At 39.1% G+C, this 18,708-nt stretch overlaps 1 protein-coding gene across 1 annotated transcript in view; it reads right to left on the bottom strand.

Moving 5' to 3' along the window:
* UBA6 (ubiquitin like modifier activating enzyme 6) overlaps positions 1–13,917 on the bottom strand; it is a 30,834-nt gene extending 16,917 nt beyond the window's left edge. The window contains exons 1-14 of the mRNA XM_027635583.1: positions 13,799–13,917; positions 13,381–13,507; positions 11,287–11,348; positions 9,687–9,781; positions 8,835–8,863; positions 7,953–8,047; positions 7,316–7,427; positions 6,196–6,276; positions 5,524–5,646; positions 4,538–4,661; positions 3,170–3,273; positions 2,222–2,284; positions 1,103–1,179; positions 376–442 (exon numbers count right to left, since the gene is read on the bottom strand). Of these exons, the coding sequence (XP_027491384.1) occupies positions 376–442; positions 1,103–1,179; positions 2,222–2,284; positions 3,170–3,273; positions 4,538–4,661; positions 5,524–5,646; positions 6,196–6,276; positions 7,316–7,427; positions 7,953–8,047; positions 8,835–8,863; positions 9,687–9,781; positions 11,287–11,327 (1,011 nt within the window). The 5' untranslated portion in view covers positions 11,328–11,348; positions 13,381–13,507; positions 13,799–13,917. The remainder of the gene's footprint in view (positions 1–375; positions 443–1,102; positions 1,180–2,221; positions 2,285–3,169; positions 3,274–4,537; positions 4,662–5,523; positions 5,647–6,195; positions 6,277–7,315; positions 7,428–7,952; positions 8,048–8,834; positions 8,864–9,686; positions 9,782–11,286; positions 11,349–13,380; positions 13,508–13,798) is intronic.
* Between the last annotated feature and the right edge of the window lie 4,791 nt (positions 13,918–18,708).

Raw genomic sequence — 18,708 nt, forward strand, 5'->3', positions numbered from 1 at the left:
TTATCCCCTCAATGAGCAAAGTCAGTTCTTGACAGATTCAAAGATTATTATTCTTCAGTAAAACACAAATTATTTCACTCTGACTAGCAAAAACATTTCCAGTCAAGACAGATCCACCATATATCCTGCATTTGTCATATGCATTTGTTTAAAAACTGGATTCACATAGCCACAGGATTCAGCCTTCATGTCAGGTGAACATTCAGTTGAACCCATGCTGAAACACCATTCTGTTCCCTTGCATGGCCTTCAGAAAGCCAGTTGATCCATCTAAAGATGGATCCAGAGACCAGAATAAGGACTAAAGCATGACCTTTAGGCAACTAAATAAGCACATTAAAAAATTACTTATAATGACAATGATTCCTTACTCACTTTATTTTCCAGTGTTTCACTTATAGACATGGCTATTTTCAGCATTTCCTCAGCATCCTGAAGGCATCTAGACATCAGGGTAGAAACAACAATGATGAGTCCTTCTAGAAACATGATCAATAGAAGAAAAAAGCAACGGATACAGTAGGAAGAGTCTGGAAATTTACACTGTCTCTAACGGTAAGCATTAAAGATGTACTTCTAAACGTTACGGTTAACTCAGGAACAAGAGTCTCAGGTAAAAGCCCATAAGCAAGTAGAGTTTTAAGATTTACACTTTGTAAGCAGTTTTGTCTCATTTAGCTCAAAATTATGCAAATCAAGAACTACAGCTGAATAAAAAAATACTGAAAATGAAAACCAAACCCTTCAGATCTCCTTTTTTTTTAAAACCCATAAACTACAAGACAATTTGGGATCACTGAAACAACTCTTCCATATTAATCACACAATGTGAAAAAACAAGAACAGAGAAGGCCTTCCTGTATAAGCCGTTTCTGTCTACCTGGGACCAGAAAGTGTCATTGCTACATTGGGAAGGCCCTGTCACACACCCAGATGCATGCAATAGGTAACATTTTTCATCTAGATTTCAACTTTTCATTTCTATATGGTCTATTAAGTACCAGACAGACAAGGTACCCTGCTGCACATCAAACCAGTAACTACAGTAAGAGGAGAGATCTGTCTGATTCAAGGCTTAGCAAAGACAAAACTGCTGCATTACCCAATGTTCGGTCCGCGACCGAAGTTCTCCTGGAAGTGGTTCAAGGCAAGCATGGCAACATGGATCTGCAAAGGAGTCTGTTACAACAACAATAACTGTTGATGAGTTATAAAGTAGAGAAAAATTAAAGAAACAAAAGCAACTATTTGAACTCTTCTGTTACTGTTTCACTTCCTTGTCTCTTAACCACAATGCTCAAAAAAAGTTTTTAAATAGCATTAAAAAGTGAATTTGAAATATTTCATACTAATGTTTTTACAAGAAGTATTACTCAGTGTTAATGTAATACCCTTCAAGCACATTCAGCAGCCATTTCAACTAAGTCCAACTGAAGAGTCCCCAAAAGAATTTAGTGCTGAAATTGGAAAATGAAGTAATCTTTTTTAAACTAGACATTATAATGCATTGCATTTTGTCAAGTGTCAATAACAAGGCCCAGCATTAAAAGTGAAAAGTAGAAAATCTTAACAGGTAAGTCAGACCCTATATTATCATACAAACAAAAAAATCATTATATCAACATTGTTTAGTTTAAAATTTTAATAAGCCAGAGACTTACATGCCTTCCACGTCCACAATACTTATCTAAAAGTGCGATAGAGGCAAATACCGCTAGTGTCCTCTCACAGATTTTAAAAAGATCTCTGAATCATTTTTTTCAAAGAAATAAAAAAAGTATCCTTACACTATTAATTCCAGTTTCCAACCTACCTGTGATTGCCTTTTTATGATTATCCCAGCTTTGATATCAGTGTGATTTTTATCAACTAATATTAAATATAGGAAAAAAATTATTGTGTCGCTTGCAAAATTTCCACTCTCCTGAATTAAGGACTTATCGAAACCTGAGATTTTAAACAGCAAAGGTGGCTGAGCTGTGCATTTACAACATACTTGTTGCAAATCATGGATAACAAGCCTCTATGGTGATCTAAATCATAATGCAAATTCTGTGTGACTACACAAACTAATACCTCAATCCTACTTCACACTTTAAAATGGTATTTAATTGATATAGAATAGTTAGGAAATTATATTATTCTAAACATAAAGCTACAGATGACAACATGTAGTTTAGATATTAAAGCACTTATGCCCATATCCCCACATTCTGATTACCTCAGGCTTGCTAAAATCTGCAACAAGGCATAACGGATTTGTTATCTGCTTCTCCAACCGTTCCTGGAAAACAAGAATTCATGACAACAACACACTACTTAAGAACGCAACAGTCACTGCTACCTGACAAAACAATACTCTTTCTGTAGAGACTAAGAAACAAATCTTTTCTTACTAGCATTGCTATTACTCTCTATTATTAATCCACAAAAGATGCTTAAAATAATCATCTACTGCAAGTTCTGTCTATCAAAAAAGGTCAGAGACAGGTTTCACATCCTAGTGGCAAGACTCATCTTTAAATGGGTGCGATTTTTGGGGTTGTCCTGTACAAAGCCACGAGATGGGATTCCATTATCCTTGTAGGTCCCTTCCAGCAAAGGATATTCTATGATTGTAGGAAACTGCTCTGTGATTAGTTACCAGGAATTTTACTGGCAACTGGCTGTTTGCTTGCAGAACTTCCCCAGTCCAGAGGAACAGGAAGCTACTGCTTCACAGAGACAAGATACAGTGCTGTGCATTCTCACACCGGAAGCAGCTGGTCCTCACTCACAGCTTTTTAGAAGAATGTTTGAGGGCAGTCAAGATCTACATTCTGCAGGCCCATAAAGGCAGCATGTGTATTGCAAGCCCTCTTACACAAATTCACCCAGTTGTCTCTTCTCAGAAGGCTACCAATAAACCACATATTTGTAGACCTTTCTGAAGTCTATCCCAGCAGTACAGGGCTAGGCTGCCCATACTTATTTTTTTTCTCTACAATGGTAGGTAACTTTGAAGTATTTCCTATTCTCTGTCATTTAATAAATCAGTATCACTATTCTCATCCAATAAAATTAAGTAAACCCAAATAACTGATAACAAAATCATGTATCTGCTGAACTCTGCTTCCAGTGCTCAGACCATTAACGCTCGAGAATTCAGCTATGTCAAGCACACACTTACAAAGTAAAACATCTTGGGAGTCTTCACTTGCACAGCTATGCCTCCGTGTAAGTAAGGCTCCATTTCTGATGTATCACCAATGCTGAAGGAATAAGGTGACACCACTGAAAAGACAAGAGAATAAATAGTGTCTGATAATTCAAAGTGTCATTGGATGCTACAATTCTGTACACAACAACGTGGGGTTTTGCCAGTGCTTTTTGTGCTGTAATTTTGTAGTGTGCAACTTTGCTCTGAAAGCATAAAACACAGCTGATCCTCATAACAGGATTGTCCCTCTGCCAGTTTCTGGGTTAAAGTATTAGTTTCACATGATCTGTTATGAAATGAGCTTTTTTAAGTGGCAGCAGATTTAAAAAGAATTTGATGACCACAGCTCTGTAACAAAAATGAAATCACACTCAGTTTTATTTAGACTGTGCACAGCAGTGTCCAGAATACTGCTCAGAGTAGGATTTTAGCCCTGTGATGAGAAAAACAGGAAATCAAAAAGGGCAGGGCAGCTGGACCATTTTGTCACATCTTCCCCCTCATACATGTGAAGCATGGTTCAGACAAAAAGACACAAAAAATGTTAATCCATTAACATTAACAAAACTGAAAACAAAAGCTAGGCCATGATTAAGAAGAAGAAACTGGCCACAGCATCAGCACTAGCAAAAACACATGGGTCCAGAGAAAACAGATTTAACCGCGTGCTCCAAGGGTATTGTTTTTTGCCTCAGACCACAAAATAGTTAAAACCAACCAACCCCCACCCACTTGCTCTCTCTTCTCCTCCGAACAAACAGGCATTGAGATCTGAAAACTGCAAAATTCCCCACCATCCAAAAGGAACCAAGTAGTATGCCTTGAGACATGCACACTACAAGCAGAACAAAGCAGAGTAGACATAAATAATGAAAATAATTTCAAAAGCATGCTTAGAACGAGAGCCATGTCAATGCATCGCTGTACACTTAAACTGTCACCCAAAAAAACCTACAAGGCGAACAGTGACACACAAAGTGGCACCCAAAACCATGACAGAAACACAGGTATTATAGGACCCTCCAAAAACCAAACCAGTTTCATCAGCCAACTAATGACGAAAGCTCAGAAGCTGCCAACTAGATTCCACTGGCTAAGCATTTCCATTGGTTCCTTAAGTGGCAAGACTTAACTCCTGAGTGTTTGGAAAGACTTTATTAAACGGAAATGGAGTCAAGATAACACTAGAAAGAGCTTTGTACCAAAATGCAATTTTTTTAATGCAAGCTCACTGGAGGTCTGCATAATCCAGTACTCCTCTGGCTACAGTAATTAACAATACAGTGAGCTAAACTAGGCCAAAAAATAAATACCTACCAAATAAGTCAGCAAGTTTACCTGTTATTTGGTGTGTAGATCCATTTAAGCATGACATTCCATTAACTTCCCGAAAGGTTAAGAACTGTCCTGTTTCAAGTCTGTGTGGATGATTTTCAAGGCAAGTGACAATACCAGGATTTGACTGAAATAAAAAATGGCAAAGTTAACAAGGAGGAAAGCATCTTGTGCAAAGGGGTCATGTTTTATTGTAGGCACATAGCTTTTTGACTACTGAAACTGCAGACTAATACTTTTTACACCTCATTTCTGTCATAGTAAGAGTTACCTATGACAACATTTCCAGTCCTACTACTTTCAATTTAAGTGTTTCTATAACACAAACTTTCTTATTTTCACTGTTTACAGGTCTCAGCACGTTTGCAAACTCCATTTGTTATTTCATACCAAATTCATTGTTCTGTTCTGAAATAGCAGCAAATTTATATCTGTTTTCCAAACCAAAAGTACACTACATGTACAGAGAAATTTTCACAGGCACTAAGAAATAAAGTCTTGTGAATGGTCCTTATTACTCCATGCTTCCTTTCTGTCTGATATCCTTAAAAAGGACACCCCAAATTCATTCTTGAAAGTTAGGAAGCTTACAAAGCTGGACATCAGCATACAGGATACACAGCCTCAGCAGATCACAAAAGATTGTATGTGCCACAGTTTCTTATAAAAAGAGCTCTTTTCGTGCCTATTTCAGGGCTTCCTTAGAAGATTTATCCTAATCCCACCTAAATTATGTCCTCTTCTCTCTACATCTCATTTCTTTCTCTTTCTCTCTCTCCAATTAAAAAATAAAGGATCCAGTACTGTGATGTTACATTGGCAGTAACAACCAGGAGGCATCAGTATGCTCTACAATGTTAACATGGTTGGTTTTGACTGAGACACAAGAATGAAGTAACTTTGTTTGCCTCTGATATACTGCCAATTTTAAACTGCTTTTTCAAGTAGCCAAAGAAAAGTAAAGCAGCACAACAACTTTCCTCCCTTACCTGTGTTATATTTGAAATGAAGATCTCCTTTGGCTCTTCTCCCGTTGTATCCAGCACTTCAAATTCATCACCAAAGTCACAAAACAAACGTGAACATACTCCATATACATCTGCACTGATAAACTTCAAGAGAAAGTAAAAATCATTAGTATCCCTAGAATAGCACAAGCCAAAGGAATGATGCCTCACACTGAATCTTGATGAAGGCTAGCAGGTTTAACTTCTATGGTGGAAACCTGTCATGTGTACTCAGGCCACTGACTACATAGCACAGCACTCACAACAGACTTTGAACTTGAACAAGCATTTCTGAACCCACACACAAAAAACAGGAATCACACCAATACAGTGAAATACTGCCATTTCCACTACTGTTACATTCAATCTCAGCACATTCTTCAGTCTCAGCACAGTCTTTCAGAACAACTGTGAGTTAACAGTGAAAACTATTTCTTTAACACTATATTTTTTTTTCAATTAAGAACCAAGCTACGGTTATCTGTAGTGGTATACAGATAATACCAGACACATGTACAGAGTAGCAGCATCATATTTCCAATACTTCTACTGCTCCATCTGCATAGAATATAAACCTCATAACCAGAAAGAACATGCTGGAGGTTCAGAATGCTCACTGTACAGATTATTCACATCCTTCATTTTCTCTATTACCTTAATAGGTGGCTGCTGAGTATGACAGAAGTCATTAATCTTCTTCTGCAGCAACAGACTTACTTCAGTCAATATGACACACTGTGAACAAGAACAGAAATACTTCTACGACACTGAAAGCAATCAATATCTTCAGGCTATGGAAAAAGCAGTACTAAGAGTAAGTTACTCAGGTGTCCTAACTCCTATCCCCCACACATAGCAGAGACAGCAGTCCTGAGGAAGTTCTCTCATTTGAACACGCTGGTTATTGCTTCACAAGTTCTGAAAACAAAATCAGTAAGAGCAGGAACAGCAAATTCTCTTTTTTTTTTTTTTACTGCAGCTGTGAAACTCAAAACTTAATTAGAACATTTACCAAAACAATTACGGATAATCTCAGCGAAAATGCAGATCTTAATTTTAAGATTAAAGCTAACAAAACAGACACAAATGATACTCATCAGTGTACACCAAGAAGTCTACATAAGCTTCAAGTACTGGTGCTCATAGAATTGCAGACATACAATTTTTGCAAGCATTCTTTTAACATCTAGGATAGTACTGGGTCCCAGTTATACACGGCTTATTGTAGTTGGGACATTCAGAAACTTGGTGTGCTTGTGTATAAATGCCAGCCACACTGTAAAGGCTCCCCACTGTTCTCCTGCACACAGGCAGGAGATAAGTGACTGACCAACTGCAAACATCCTCACTCCACCACAGAGGTGCTTGCGTTTCATTAGATACATACATACATAAATGATCTTTCCTATTACACAGCCTGAGTTTCTACTGCCTGGAATACAGCACACAGAATATATGTAGAGCATCTGTGCTATGCAGCTGCAAAAGAAGGTCACAGTTTCAACTTCAAACAAAAAAAATTGTAAGACAACCCCACTTATTTATTTATTGTAATAGTAAATTCAATAATAAGTGTCATAAGAAAGTGCTAGGAACACAAAACCGCTGCTTCAGCCTTGGAAAAAAACAAGTACAACACTTTCACTGGTATAAATACAAAACCTACTTCTTTCTTTATAATCCTCTCAGTCTCATTTTATTTACTTCCATAAAAAAAAACCCCAAGTCGCTTGCTCTGAGCCAAATACACATACAACTGCTTTGAGTGACATACCTGGTACTGCTTCAGAAAAGACAGATCTGTGGTTTCATCTAGTGGCACAGTTGATGCTGCTACATGGACATATGGATTGAGTTCTGCAATATGATGAAGTGTGGCCTCAGCCCTGAAAGAACAGTAATTTTCAAATTTTTTATATAACTACAAAATATATTTTCAATACAGAATTTCACTCCATGCATGCCCTACAAGAGTCCCTCATGAAGTTCCCTGGCAACAGCCATCAACTCTTATTCACACTCAAATTCCTAGCAGGTATGAGAAAAACAGTTCTGCTCAATATACAGCAGGACTCACTGATGGTCTGATGTCACAACTGTTGTATAGTCTTGTACAGGTGTCTGAGAAAGCCCAAGGAAGAAATGCACAGCGGTCCCCCCATTAAATTCACATTATAAGCTCACAATAACAAGTGAGATAGATGTGTGACTCAGAACCTCAGTCCCAATCTAGACTACCTCTAATATCTACCTTGGCACTGTACTTGAAGCCAGCAACTCCAGGCTAAGGGTTTAACAGGTATTTGATATGTATTAGTAGCTCTTGGATAATGAAATGTTACTTTTGACATTGATGAAACTGTTACTCTTAGTCAAGTTCAGTCCTCCCTCACTCCAAAGACTTCACCAACCTGTTCCTTTGATTGGTAACATCATCTTCATGGATGAAGAAGTTGATCCCCAAATCCCATTTAGTGCAGCGCTTGGTGTCATGAACTGTAAGAGCCTAAGAAAGTTCAGCGAAAAGCATTTACTGGAAGAAGTGTACATGGTCACAGTACCCAAAAAGATGGATTAAGCCCCACATAAAATGCTGGAGCACCAGCAGTACAGAAGATTTAGTTGTAGCATGTATACAAACCAGCTCTTCCAACCTCTTTCCCAAGAAAACTCTTACTGTTTGAGAGACAGAAACATATATCCAATATGCACTTCATTAAGCATTTCCCTCACAGTTTGCTGTGATGACAGCATTTAAATATCAAAGATGATTTTTGCCAGACTGTGATACAGAGGCAATTGTGATCTGTAAATTAACAGACTCATAAGCTTTTTTTCTATTGGAAGAAAGAATTTTAAAAGGTTTCTCTAATAAAATTAATCCCAGCAGCACATGAGCAGATGTTAGATTAAAACACTCAACCATTCTAACAACTACACAAAAGGATTCTGATGGATGACAAAATAGGATAACGTATTTTGAATAGCTTGGCTTTTGAATTAATATCACACTATTTAGGAGAAGCCACTTTGTACAAAAGTATTCAATATCTGATCAGTAGCTGGATAAAACATTCTACGAGTTATTTTGGAATGCAGGGGACATTAACGTGAGAATCTGACCACATCACTAGAACATCCAGATTATTGAAAGTTTCCACTACCAGGTTCTCAAATGTTTTGCAATCCTTCTACAGAAGAACAGATTCAGAAACCTAAGATTAACTAGCCAGTGTTGTGCCTTTTTCTCATGCTCACCCAAGAAGACCCAACAACAGAACCGTTTTACATACCTTCACCCCAGCCAGAATGATATTTTTGGCTGAAACAAAACAAAAACAGAGTTAGGGACTGTTGCAGGCTTCTTGCAAATCTGTAACTGGATAGTTATGTAGGTGGACAATAACATTACATCATTGTTAAGAACTTCACAGCTTAACTTTTTTTTCTCTTTTATATTTGGCTCAAGCATTCTACAGCACCACTGAAAGCAAAATAATATGTGTAAGGTTAAAAAAGCTGTCTACATTTGTCATTTGCCAGTTGTTCATTCCACAGATGTGTGATTACAGAGATATTAATGCCAATAAACTGCAAAACCCCATGACTGTTCTGGCATCTGGTGCAGAGAACCATTACAGTCAACTGTAACACCCCAGGTACGAGCCAGCCAAGACACGTCTTGTTCATAAAAAGGTAAGGGAAATTGTTAAGGAGTTTCTTGCACCAGGATAGTATTTTTCACCAAACTGCACTGTTCTCCTACCTCCCACCCTCCCATTTCCTACCCGAGGATAATTTGGGCTACAGCTGTTCTGTATTACATTCATTGATACTTATGCCTATTGGAATAACTTGGATTATCCACCATAAACCTTCACCCAAGACACAAGGTTTTGGGTAAAGCAATCTGGCCCGTGGAAGCACATTTTAAAGCAAAATTTGAAATGTTGTTCTAGTAAAATGATAACTTAAGTCCAGGATCTTTCCTGCATCTGTTATGTTAGTCATATGCATCATGCACATATAAATTCACCCAGATACTTCAGACATGTTTATTATATTTAAAATTAAGTTTACAACTATTCTGTGATAGTCTATTTACATACACTTGTGTCTTCTTAAATAAGTGCTATCTAACTTACCAATCTCCACACCAAGACCACCTATACCACTCAGGAATACATGGGACTGAGCCATCTTCTGCATTGCTGTGTCTCCAAGAACATACCTCTGACGACTACAGCAAAGATAAATTCAGATCAAAACACAATAAAACAAAGTTAGGAGCATATTAAAGCAAGTTGAGAAATCCTAATAATAAAAAAAAAAGAAGTTCAAATGTTTTCAGTTATTCTATTATCCTAACAAGTCTCTAATCTGCAATAGCAAGTTCTGCAGGTGAGCGTGCATCATTAGTGGCACACACACAGTTCTCTTTACCAACCCTCCATCCAACGCATAACTGAGGACATAAAATGTGTATCTGAACTCTACAGTGCTTCAGGAAATAAATGCAGATCAAACATAATACTTGCACTCACAACCCATGTAGTGAAATGCATTTAGTACAGAGCTTGTCAGTGCCAGGCTTTAGAGAATATAAATAACTTTTCATTTTAAATCAGTGCGAAACTTCTTCAGGATAATAGTTTTGCGCAGTTAACTATTGAAGACACAAGCAAGCAAGCAAAAGAATTTGTTATCAGAAAACTTCAAACTAGAGAGTGCCACAGCTGAACTCTGAAAGACTCCTAGCTTCCAACTATACAATTAAACCATTCAAAACACCACCTTTTTCACCAAGGAAAAGCATGACTTTCATGAGACTACTGCCAAGTGTAGTGATACTTACACCACCAGAATCACTGCACTAAATTAAAGAGAAGCTTAATTTTTTCAGCATACAAGTATTTTTTAATATTTTTTTTAATATACAAAGAAGCTTTTCATCCCACCACACTTCCAGGGATGCCATTTGTTCCAGTAGAGATTCTCCGAACTATTGCCATGCCAAGTATCTCAAGACACTCCCAGTTAACAAATTAAAATAAAACTAATAACAAAATAAATAATTTTAAAAAATCTACAAAAAAGTTCTACAAAAAAATCCAATACTCTGAAGTCCAGAGGATAAGACAGATACTGATGATGTTTATGAGGACCAAGAAGCATGGCAAAAACTGAGGAATTAATGAAATTATGAAGGAGATAAACTACCTAATGTAGAAAAGGCAAAAAGAAGGTAGTGAAAGAAGACGGAGAACGAGAAAGAGAGGAATATATACTTTGTCAAAGAAGAAACAAGCTACGGGCAGAAAGAAATCCATATTATAAATAGGAGAAGTATTATTCCTGTTTTCCAAAAAGTAAGTATCGTTGCTACTACTGAAACTCTGTACAACACCATAACATTTACCTATGCTTTTTACTGGTCAAATACTAATAATGGTCAGAAAACACCTGTTATGAGCCCAATAAAGGACCAATTTTAAGAAAGGTAGATTGCATCTTCAATTCAACCAGTTCCCACCACTTACTTAGCAAGAGGTGGGTTCTGTTTCACTGGCTGAACATTTTGGGGTTTTTGCATTAGAAAAGGTGGGACACAGCAGCACAAGTATCCACACCTTTAACTAACTGGCAGTAGAGAGTGTTTTCAAGCCTTGTCTTCAACACTACTGCATGCAAACATGAGTGTTCCTGAAAAGTCAGGAGGAACGCTTAAAAATTGGATATTCTTACCTGTACAAAGCATCATCAATTTCCATAGAGTCTGCTGCCATGATGCAATGTGACTGTTTACACTGGAAGGGTTACAAAAAGAAATCAACTGGTTACATCGGATGCAATTTCACAGTTGGTACCCCCTCCCCACTCAGTTCTTCACTAAAAGAACTGAAAAGCATGTAAGTGATGTTACATAGGAATGATTTTGAACATTAGGAAGCCTGCAGAACACCACAGCACCTAGGTAACAAAAACACACAGGAGTCAGAAGACGAGCACCCTAAATCTTTGATAAATGTTTTAAAAATACAAACAGATACATTAATTTCACCACTGAGGAAATGCAAGACTTATTTCTTGTATTTGCTACAGTTAGATTTACTGAAAGTGCAACTCCATTTCATATTAACAGCTTCAAGCTGATTAACATGCATCTACCTGATCAGTGGGTTTTTCTGAAGATAGGAGATTCCTGAATTACAAGAAATAGGTATTTATGTTGCATTATTTCTATGCTAATTGAAAATCCTTATGAAACAAGTTACTGTTTTAGTTAACAGAAGAAATCAACACCCAAAGATCTGAATAAATGCAACATTTAACTAAGACACACAGTTAAACAATTCAATAGCATTTTAAGAAAAAAACATAATTTGTGCTATTGAGGCCTTCAGCCACTAGCAAGGACTTTTTCATTGCTAAATTGGTGATAACTAAGCACCAGGATTAGGAATAAACTACCCTGGGCAGCTTGTTTCTTAGTTATGCAGGCTGGGAATTGGTGCTTCCTGAACCTGGTAGGTGACTGACATCAAATGCAGGATGAGCAAAACAGATCCAATGTGTACCCTCAGACACAACTGAGGTTCCAGGTCACACAGCTGATTTCAATTCCCTACAAACTGCCTTGGAAACCAGACACAGCTGACAACTCTATCTCCTGAAAAGCACTAAAGTAGCACAGCAAGACAGCTACATTGGACACAGGCCACAAATCTCATAAGCTAAGCTCTTCCACAGAGTGGACAGTAACTCCTGCATGTAAGCTGGCACACAGGACAATCGACATGAGGCACCTCCTTCACAATCTACACCACTAGCCACTCAGAGCAGCTCCCATGCCCCTACACAAGGGCTGAAGACAAGCAATGCCCTTGTTACTAGACCATCCTAGGACCTAGATCTCAAGCCAGAGCGCAACACACCACATCTTACAGTCACAGGCTACAGTCCCTGCTTAAAAAAAAGCCTTCATTTTAGTCACTGCCTGGGATACAAGACTGGAAATTCCCCCCAAAGCAAGCCAGCATCATTTTGTAAAAGAGTAGAAAAACAGTCCTAGAGCTGTTCTGCTCCCTCCACAATCCCACTCCACAAACAGCATTGACACTCTGGGACTATCCAACATAAAATGAGTGTGGTAATAGGATGGGGAAGGTGATCTACCCCTGAACAAAAACTCTCAGCTTTCTCAGCTGTGGTTGCTGACTGCCATCTCAATGCACGAGCCTTCCCAAACAGTCTTTTGTAAACAATTAGGCTGTGCAATCAACCAACAAGAAAACCTTCACCACCTATATCTCACAGACTTGTCTGACAGTGGCTCTTCCCATACATTTCTTAATTCCCTATTCTCCTCCTGCATTCCCATTTACAGCACTGAGATGCTGCCAGTGTATCCATCAAGTACAGCAAAACAGATCCTTTGACAAGGAGGACTTAATGATACTATAGTCAAGTGACTCTAGGACAAACTTTGGTTAATGTATTCCCGCATCCAAGTTGTATTTCTCATTCTAGTTTAACCAGCATTGAATCTGTTTCAAATAAATGCATGTAAAAAAGCCATTCTAACATTATGTCCTAATTCTTACCAGAGGTTCGACCTTTATACACTTGTCTATTTCCTGTTAAAAGCCAACGCTATCAGTTTTAATGCCAAGCTTGTATTTAACTGCGTAATTAATTTTTTTAAGCCTCAGCTGCTTGTGTCACATAACCCAGGGACAAACTGAGAAACTACATGTTACCAAGAAGGGCTAAGACGCTCTGAAGAGCAGCAAAGGCACAGGAGCTGTAGTGGTGTGCTGGTTTCACAGTGTTCCTTACCTCCAATCAGTGCAGGTTGAAGCAGTGGTAACTACTTGCTGTTCACCACGCTGGGATGGCAGGGAGGCCTGGACTCATCCCACCTATCCAGGGTTTCCAGCGGTCGATCGCAGCCGATGCAGGCTCCCTGTTCAGTCGGCGGAGAAGAGAGAGAGAGAACGTAAGAGAGGACGCTCAGACCCACAGCTACTGCCCAGCCGGGCCAACGGGGGCACACTGACACCTCGGATCTGCAGCGGGAAACGCAGACAGAACCCACCGCCTATGCCGAAACCAACCCGACCCGGGTCCCAGCAGAGCCTGGCGGCTGCAGCCCCCAGTCGACGCCCCGGCTCCTGCGGCGCTGGGCACCTCCACCCGCCCCGCCGGACCACCCCGGACGCGCCACGGCCGCGGCCCCGGCGCTGCCCGCCCTCACCCCGCGGCGGCCGAGCGCGGAGATCCAGGCCCGAGCGCGGCCGGCGGCGGCGGGGGAAGAGGCAGGAAAGGGGTGGGAAGCGGCGGCGCCGGTGCCGCGGCGCTTCCCCGCCTGCGCCGACATAAGGGGCCGGGCCGCGGCCGCCCCGCCTGCTCCGTGGAGGCGCGTCCGGCGAGACATGGCGGCAGTGAGCGGCGATTTAGGAAGCGCCTAAGTGGAGGCGCAGAATCTATTAAAAAAACACTGTTTTCTGCCCAAGAAGTAAGGCATCGTGTTGCTAAAAGTAAATAAAAAAAAAAAAAAATCCCATTTTGGTGCAAGCATGACCACTTCATACCACGAAGAGCGCTTCTGGGCCCTGCTCTTGAGGTACCCCCCCTCAGCATCTTGCAGGACAGCACCAGCATGGTGTCACCTAACACAAAAATGGGCAGAGTTTCATTCAAAAGGGATCGGGAGCCAAACTGGGAATTTCTAGGGAGTATCCAAAGCCAAAGAGGAGGTTTGGCAAAGAGTAGTCAAACCCAAAGTACATCCCGTGCCAATATGGTGTGTAGGCTTGTGGAAACATTTTCTCTCGGATTTTTGGTGGCAACCAACCAGGAGGGAGCAAGCTGCCACAGTCACCGTGCTGCTACCACCACAAACTCAACACCACTCCTATAAATCCAACATAATCTCCTGTTAATATTTTCTCTCTCAAACTCTTATTAAGATCGCAGCACTGCCCGCCTTCCCATCTTGCAGTTTAATTTCCCTTCACCTTAAACCCTGACTTCCCTTCTGTCACCCCTAATCATTGGGATAGGTGAGAGGAGTTTAAATCGTTCTTGATACCATTAGCACATCTTATCTAGAATAGGGATTCATGCACTGAAAAGTGTCCTTTCATGCAGGGTATACAGAATAGTCACCTTGTATTTTAAAATATTTATAACTTCAGGAAAAAAAACCAAACCACAACCAAACCAACCAACTACCTGGATCCTACAGTACACAAGTTAAAAAAACAAACAAACACACACATACACACACACACACAAAAGTCAAACAAACAAAAAAAACCCCACAAGCTTTTTCTTTATCTTTTTTCTTTATCTGTATCTAGGGGTTTAGGGAACTTCTAAGGGCAAGAAGACCCAAGTTTTCTTCTCTTTGTGAGTATCCAGTGCATTATTCTGGCATTTACCTCTCTCTAATAGAATTCTAGCAACCCTCAAGATTTACACCTCAGTCCAACAACACACACAGCCTTTGTACTCAATTGGTAAGAAAGACTAAGAGCGTCTGGACAACACAGTGCTCGTACATATTTGGGCTACGCAAATACTTGTCTACTACACTGCTTTTTCGACAAGCAGAAATAATTGGAGAAGATGTGGGCAAATTTCAAAGAACCACTAGAGGCCACTAGAAGTCTGAAATGCCGGTCTGAGAGACGGGATAAAGGGAGAAAGCCGTTCAGGATGTCGAATGTAATCCTTACTAGTAAAGGAATTGATACTAAGGCTGATATTTGCTTTGTAGCTTTTTCACATAATATATAAAAAATCGAAAATACAAGAATTAATTTCATTATTTCAATATAGTAATTTCAAAGAATGCATGTATCTAATGAACAGAATTACCAGGAGTCCCTGTGCCCATGGGTTTGGGGTGGAAAATGAAGGAGAGTTTAAAGACAGCAAAAAAATTGTCAACTTCGTGGGTTTTTGTCACTTGGCTAATTTTTAGTACTGTCAGTGATTTTTGCCTTTTAATTTTTTTGTTTTCTTTCCTAAAAATGAACCTGTTAATTTTTTTTCTTTTAAGGTTAAACCAACCATTCTTATTTTCATGATCTTACCCATCAAATGTGTTCTGAAAAATAATAATAAAAAAATCTTCTACCTACCATCTTTCTGTCGAGGTCATTATGTTTTTTAAGATAACAGTCCATTTCCAGATAGTCATCTGACGTGAAACAGATTTTGCATAGTCATAGCAAATACTGACAAGCCTTTTGCCTAAGTGGAGAAACAACATCCAGTTAATTCTTGCCTAATTGTTTAACAGTAACAAAGCAAAGACTAACCATGAATATGGGCATTCTAAGATAAATTGCCAAATAAAAGTGGACAGATTCTGCTTACCCCAGAAGCCAAAGAAACTCGTTTCCAAATGCACCAATTAGATGGTGTACTCAGGAACCCTCTAGGTTGATGATACCAAATCAAAACAAGACTGCAAAATTGGAAACATCTGGAGCCCTTTGACTTTTCTTTTTCCACTTAGCCTTCTTTGTAAAAAAACATATATAGCATTAAAATATCAATAAATTTCACTAAATAAATTAATTTTAAAGGGAATCTCTGCTCCATGTTTGTATTATATTAAAATCAACTATAGCTTTTGATACTGGCAAAAGGTAGGAAACAGTGCTCTCAGTTTACTGACTTACTGAAGCAATGAGCAGAATGTGGCTGTGGCCATGAGCAAACCACCACCTCTAGACTCAAACCTACTCATGTCCCAGATCTCTTTAACTTCAGCTTATGTGCATTACTGTAGATCCACTGTAGATTTGTTCTGCATGCAGGTATTGAATACATCTTTAGAGTCAGTATTTTCAAAAGGAGCTGAAGCTGAAATAGCTGTAAATCTCCTTTCCATCTGGTGGGAAAATCCAAGACACTGATTTTTTTTTTTTTTAGTCTTTTAATTTCTTGACTTCCATGTGAGATGTCACGTTCTTCATGTGGACCCCAACGTGGGGATTTGGGGGGGGGGGGGGTAGGGAGATGCATTAGTTTCCCTGATCAATATAGTTAGTAAGCAAATTAGAAGACAAAACTCTAAAAATGTGTTATTTGAAAATACTAAGGCAAACATATTTCAGTTTAGCACATAGGCTGGTTCAGAAATTACCATAAATCTAAATCAACATCCTTCAATGGGTTTCCAAACATCCTGCCATAGGCTATGGCTTGCCATCAGCTCTTGAAGGAGCAAGGTGCTGCCTGGCAAGGCTTTGTCTCCTCTTTTTGGCACAAGATGCAGTGTAGGAGTGTTTTGATGGCATATTTAAAAGGACTCCAGCTTCCCAGTGGGGTGGGCCAAAGGATCTTGCCACTTAAAGCTGCTCTAGCAAGTGACACCTTCCTAGAAACCATGTTAATAATGTTGATAAATCCAGATAAACAAAGGCACCAATTACATAAGCTGGTTTCACACTGAGATGTGCTTGAATGTATTTCCAAAAGCAAGAGCCAGCTTTTCCATGCCTGTGCATCTCTAATACAGGCTGAAAGTTGCCAGATAAACATTCATTGGGTTAAATAATGGCTTTTGGCTCTCAACTCTTCTAATTTGTTAACAGGAACAGCAGATACAGAATTGAAGTCTCTACAAGCTTTACTTACATAAGGCATCCCAATGGCAGATTGATGTCATTCAACTAGACCTGATCACATGACTAGGCCTTGTGCAATCAGACTCTTCTTTCTTTCCTACTTCTGCTCCAAGCTGAAAAGTAGCATTGTGTAAGCCTCAAACAACTCAATTTGAATAAGCAGAAGCTTGGAACACATTTTTTTGTGCTTTAAATCTACCTGGGAAATCTCAAGAGAATTGGTACAAGCTGCATAGAGCTCCCCACAACGAGTTCTCAGGAATGCAATATCACAAAGGTAAGAGGTTTTTCAAAGGGCAGAAGCAAGCTGGTGAATTCTTGGATGAAGCTTCAGATCCATTCTCAAATTTGCGTAGTGCTATCTTAACTGAAATTCACCTCTGAGTATTTTAGAGAAGCAAATGTCCCACCTTGTCTTTGCTGAAACATCTGCGAAGCTCCAACCACTGTTAAAAACAAAACCACTCCTAGTACAGGAAATGAACAGAGAGCTGCAGTTCTAGAATCATTTTATATAAAATAAAGAAAAATTAATCTATTTTGTGTCATATTCAAATTTAGCTTGATTATTATTAAGCAAAAACAAAAGAACAGAAAAGGATCAGCTGTTTTTAAATACATTTAATGTTATGAAACATTGCTTCTATATTGTCTAAATCCTTGATAAATCTAAACATTGACAATAAGAAAAATCTTTTCTTTAATCACACAATATTCTCTTTGTTTTATTGTAGGGTGGAAAACAAACAGAGTCATCATAAATAAAACACTGACACGGAGTATAAGACAAACCTAGGCCAGACAGTTTGCTAAAAGTTTATGAAAAGTGCATCTGGCTGGCTCAGGGCCCTGAGTAAGGTAGACATTCTCCCACACACCTCTTGGCTGTTTAGCCTCTTGCGAGAAAATCTGAAATAAAGGCAGCCTTTCTCATTTTAAAGGTATTGCATATACACATCACTTGCAGTGTGAGGTAGGAACCAGTTTCTCGGGGCTGTGTCTAGTCTGGGCCTCACCTCTTTATTGTTGCCCCTTCATTTGCTATGCAAAAAGATAGATTTAAGTGCAAAACAGAGCCCCAGCTATTGATGAAAGTGAACTTTATACCTTCTATCTCAATTCATGAGTTTATTGTAAGGAAGGGCACTTGTCATAATTTTCACTTTCAAAGCAATAAGAGGCACAAAAAACTAGACGTAATTTTCTTTCCAAAGGATGCTTTCAAAAAAAGGGACTTGAACACTAGAAGAAAACAGTGTTTTCAGGTGACCTAATTCAAAACTCAATGAAGTTTCTATTTTGTAACTGAACCCGGCCTAGAGTAAATTCTTAGTTGAAAAATAGCAGCAACTCAAAAGTGCATAAATTACAAACTTCATCAATAACTTAAGGAAATGGATCTGCTGCATCTAACTATCCCCCTAACTGTTCCAAGATCCTTTTCATTTTATAATGACATGGAAAATCAGAATAAAGGTACTACTGTTTCAAAAGCAAAACCAATCTAAAACCTTCAGTA

Source organism: Corapipo altera, unplaced genomic scaffold (assembly GCF_003945725.1).
Source record: "Corapipo altera isolate COAL_440 unplaced genomic scaffold, ASM394572v1 22b, whole genome shotgun sequence".
Classification (NCBI taxonomy): Eukaryota; Metazoa; Chordata; class Aves; order Passeriformes; family Pipridae; genus Corapipo; species Corapipo altera.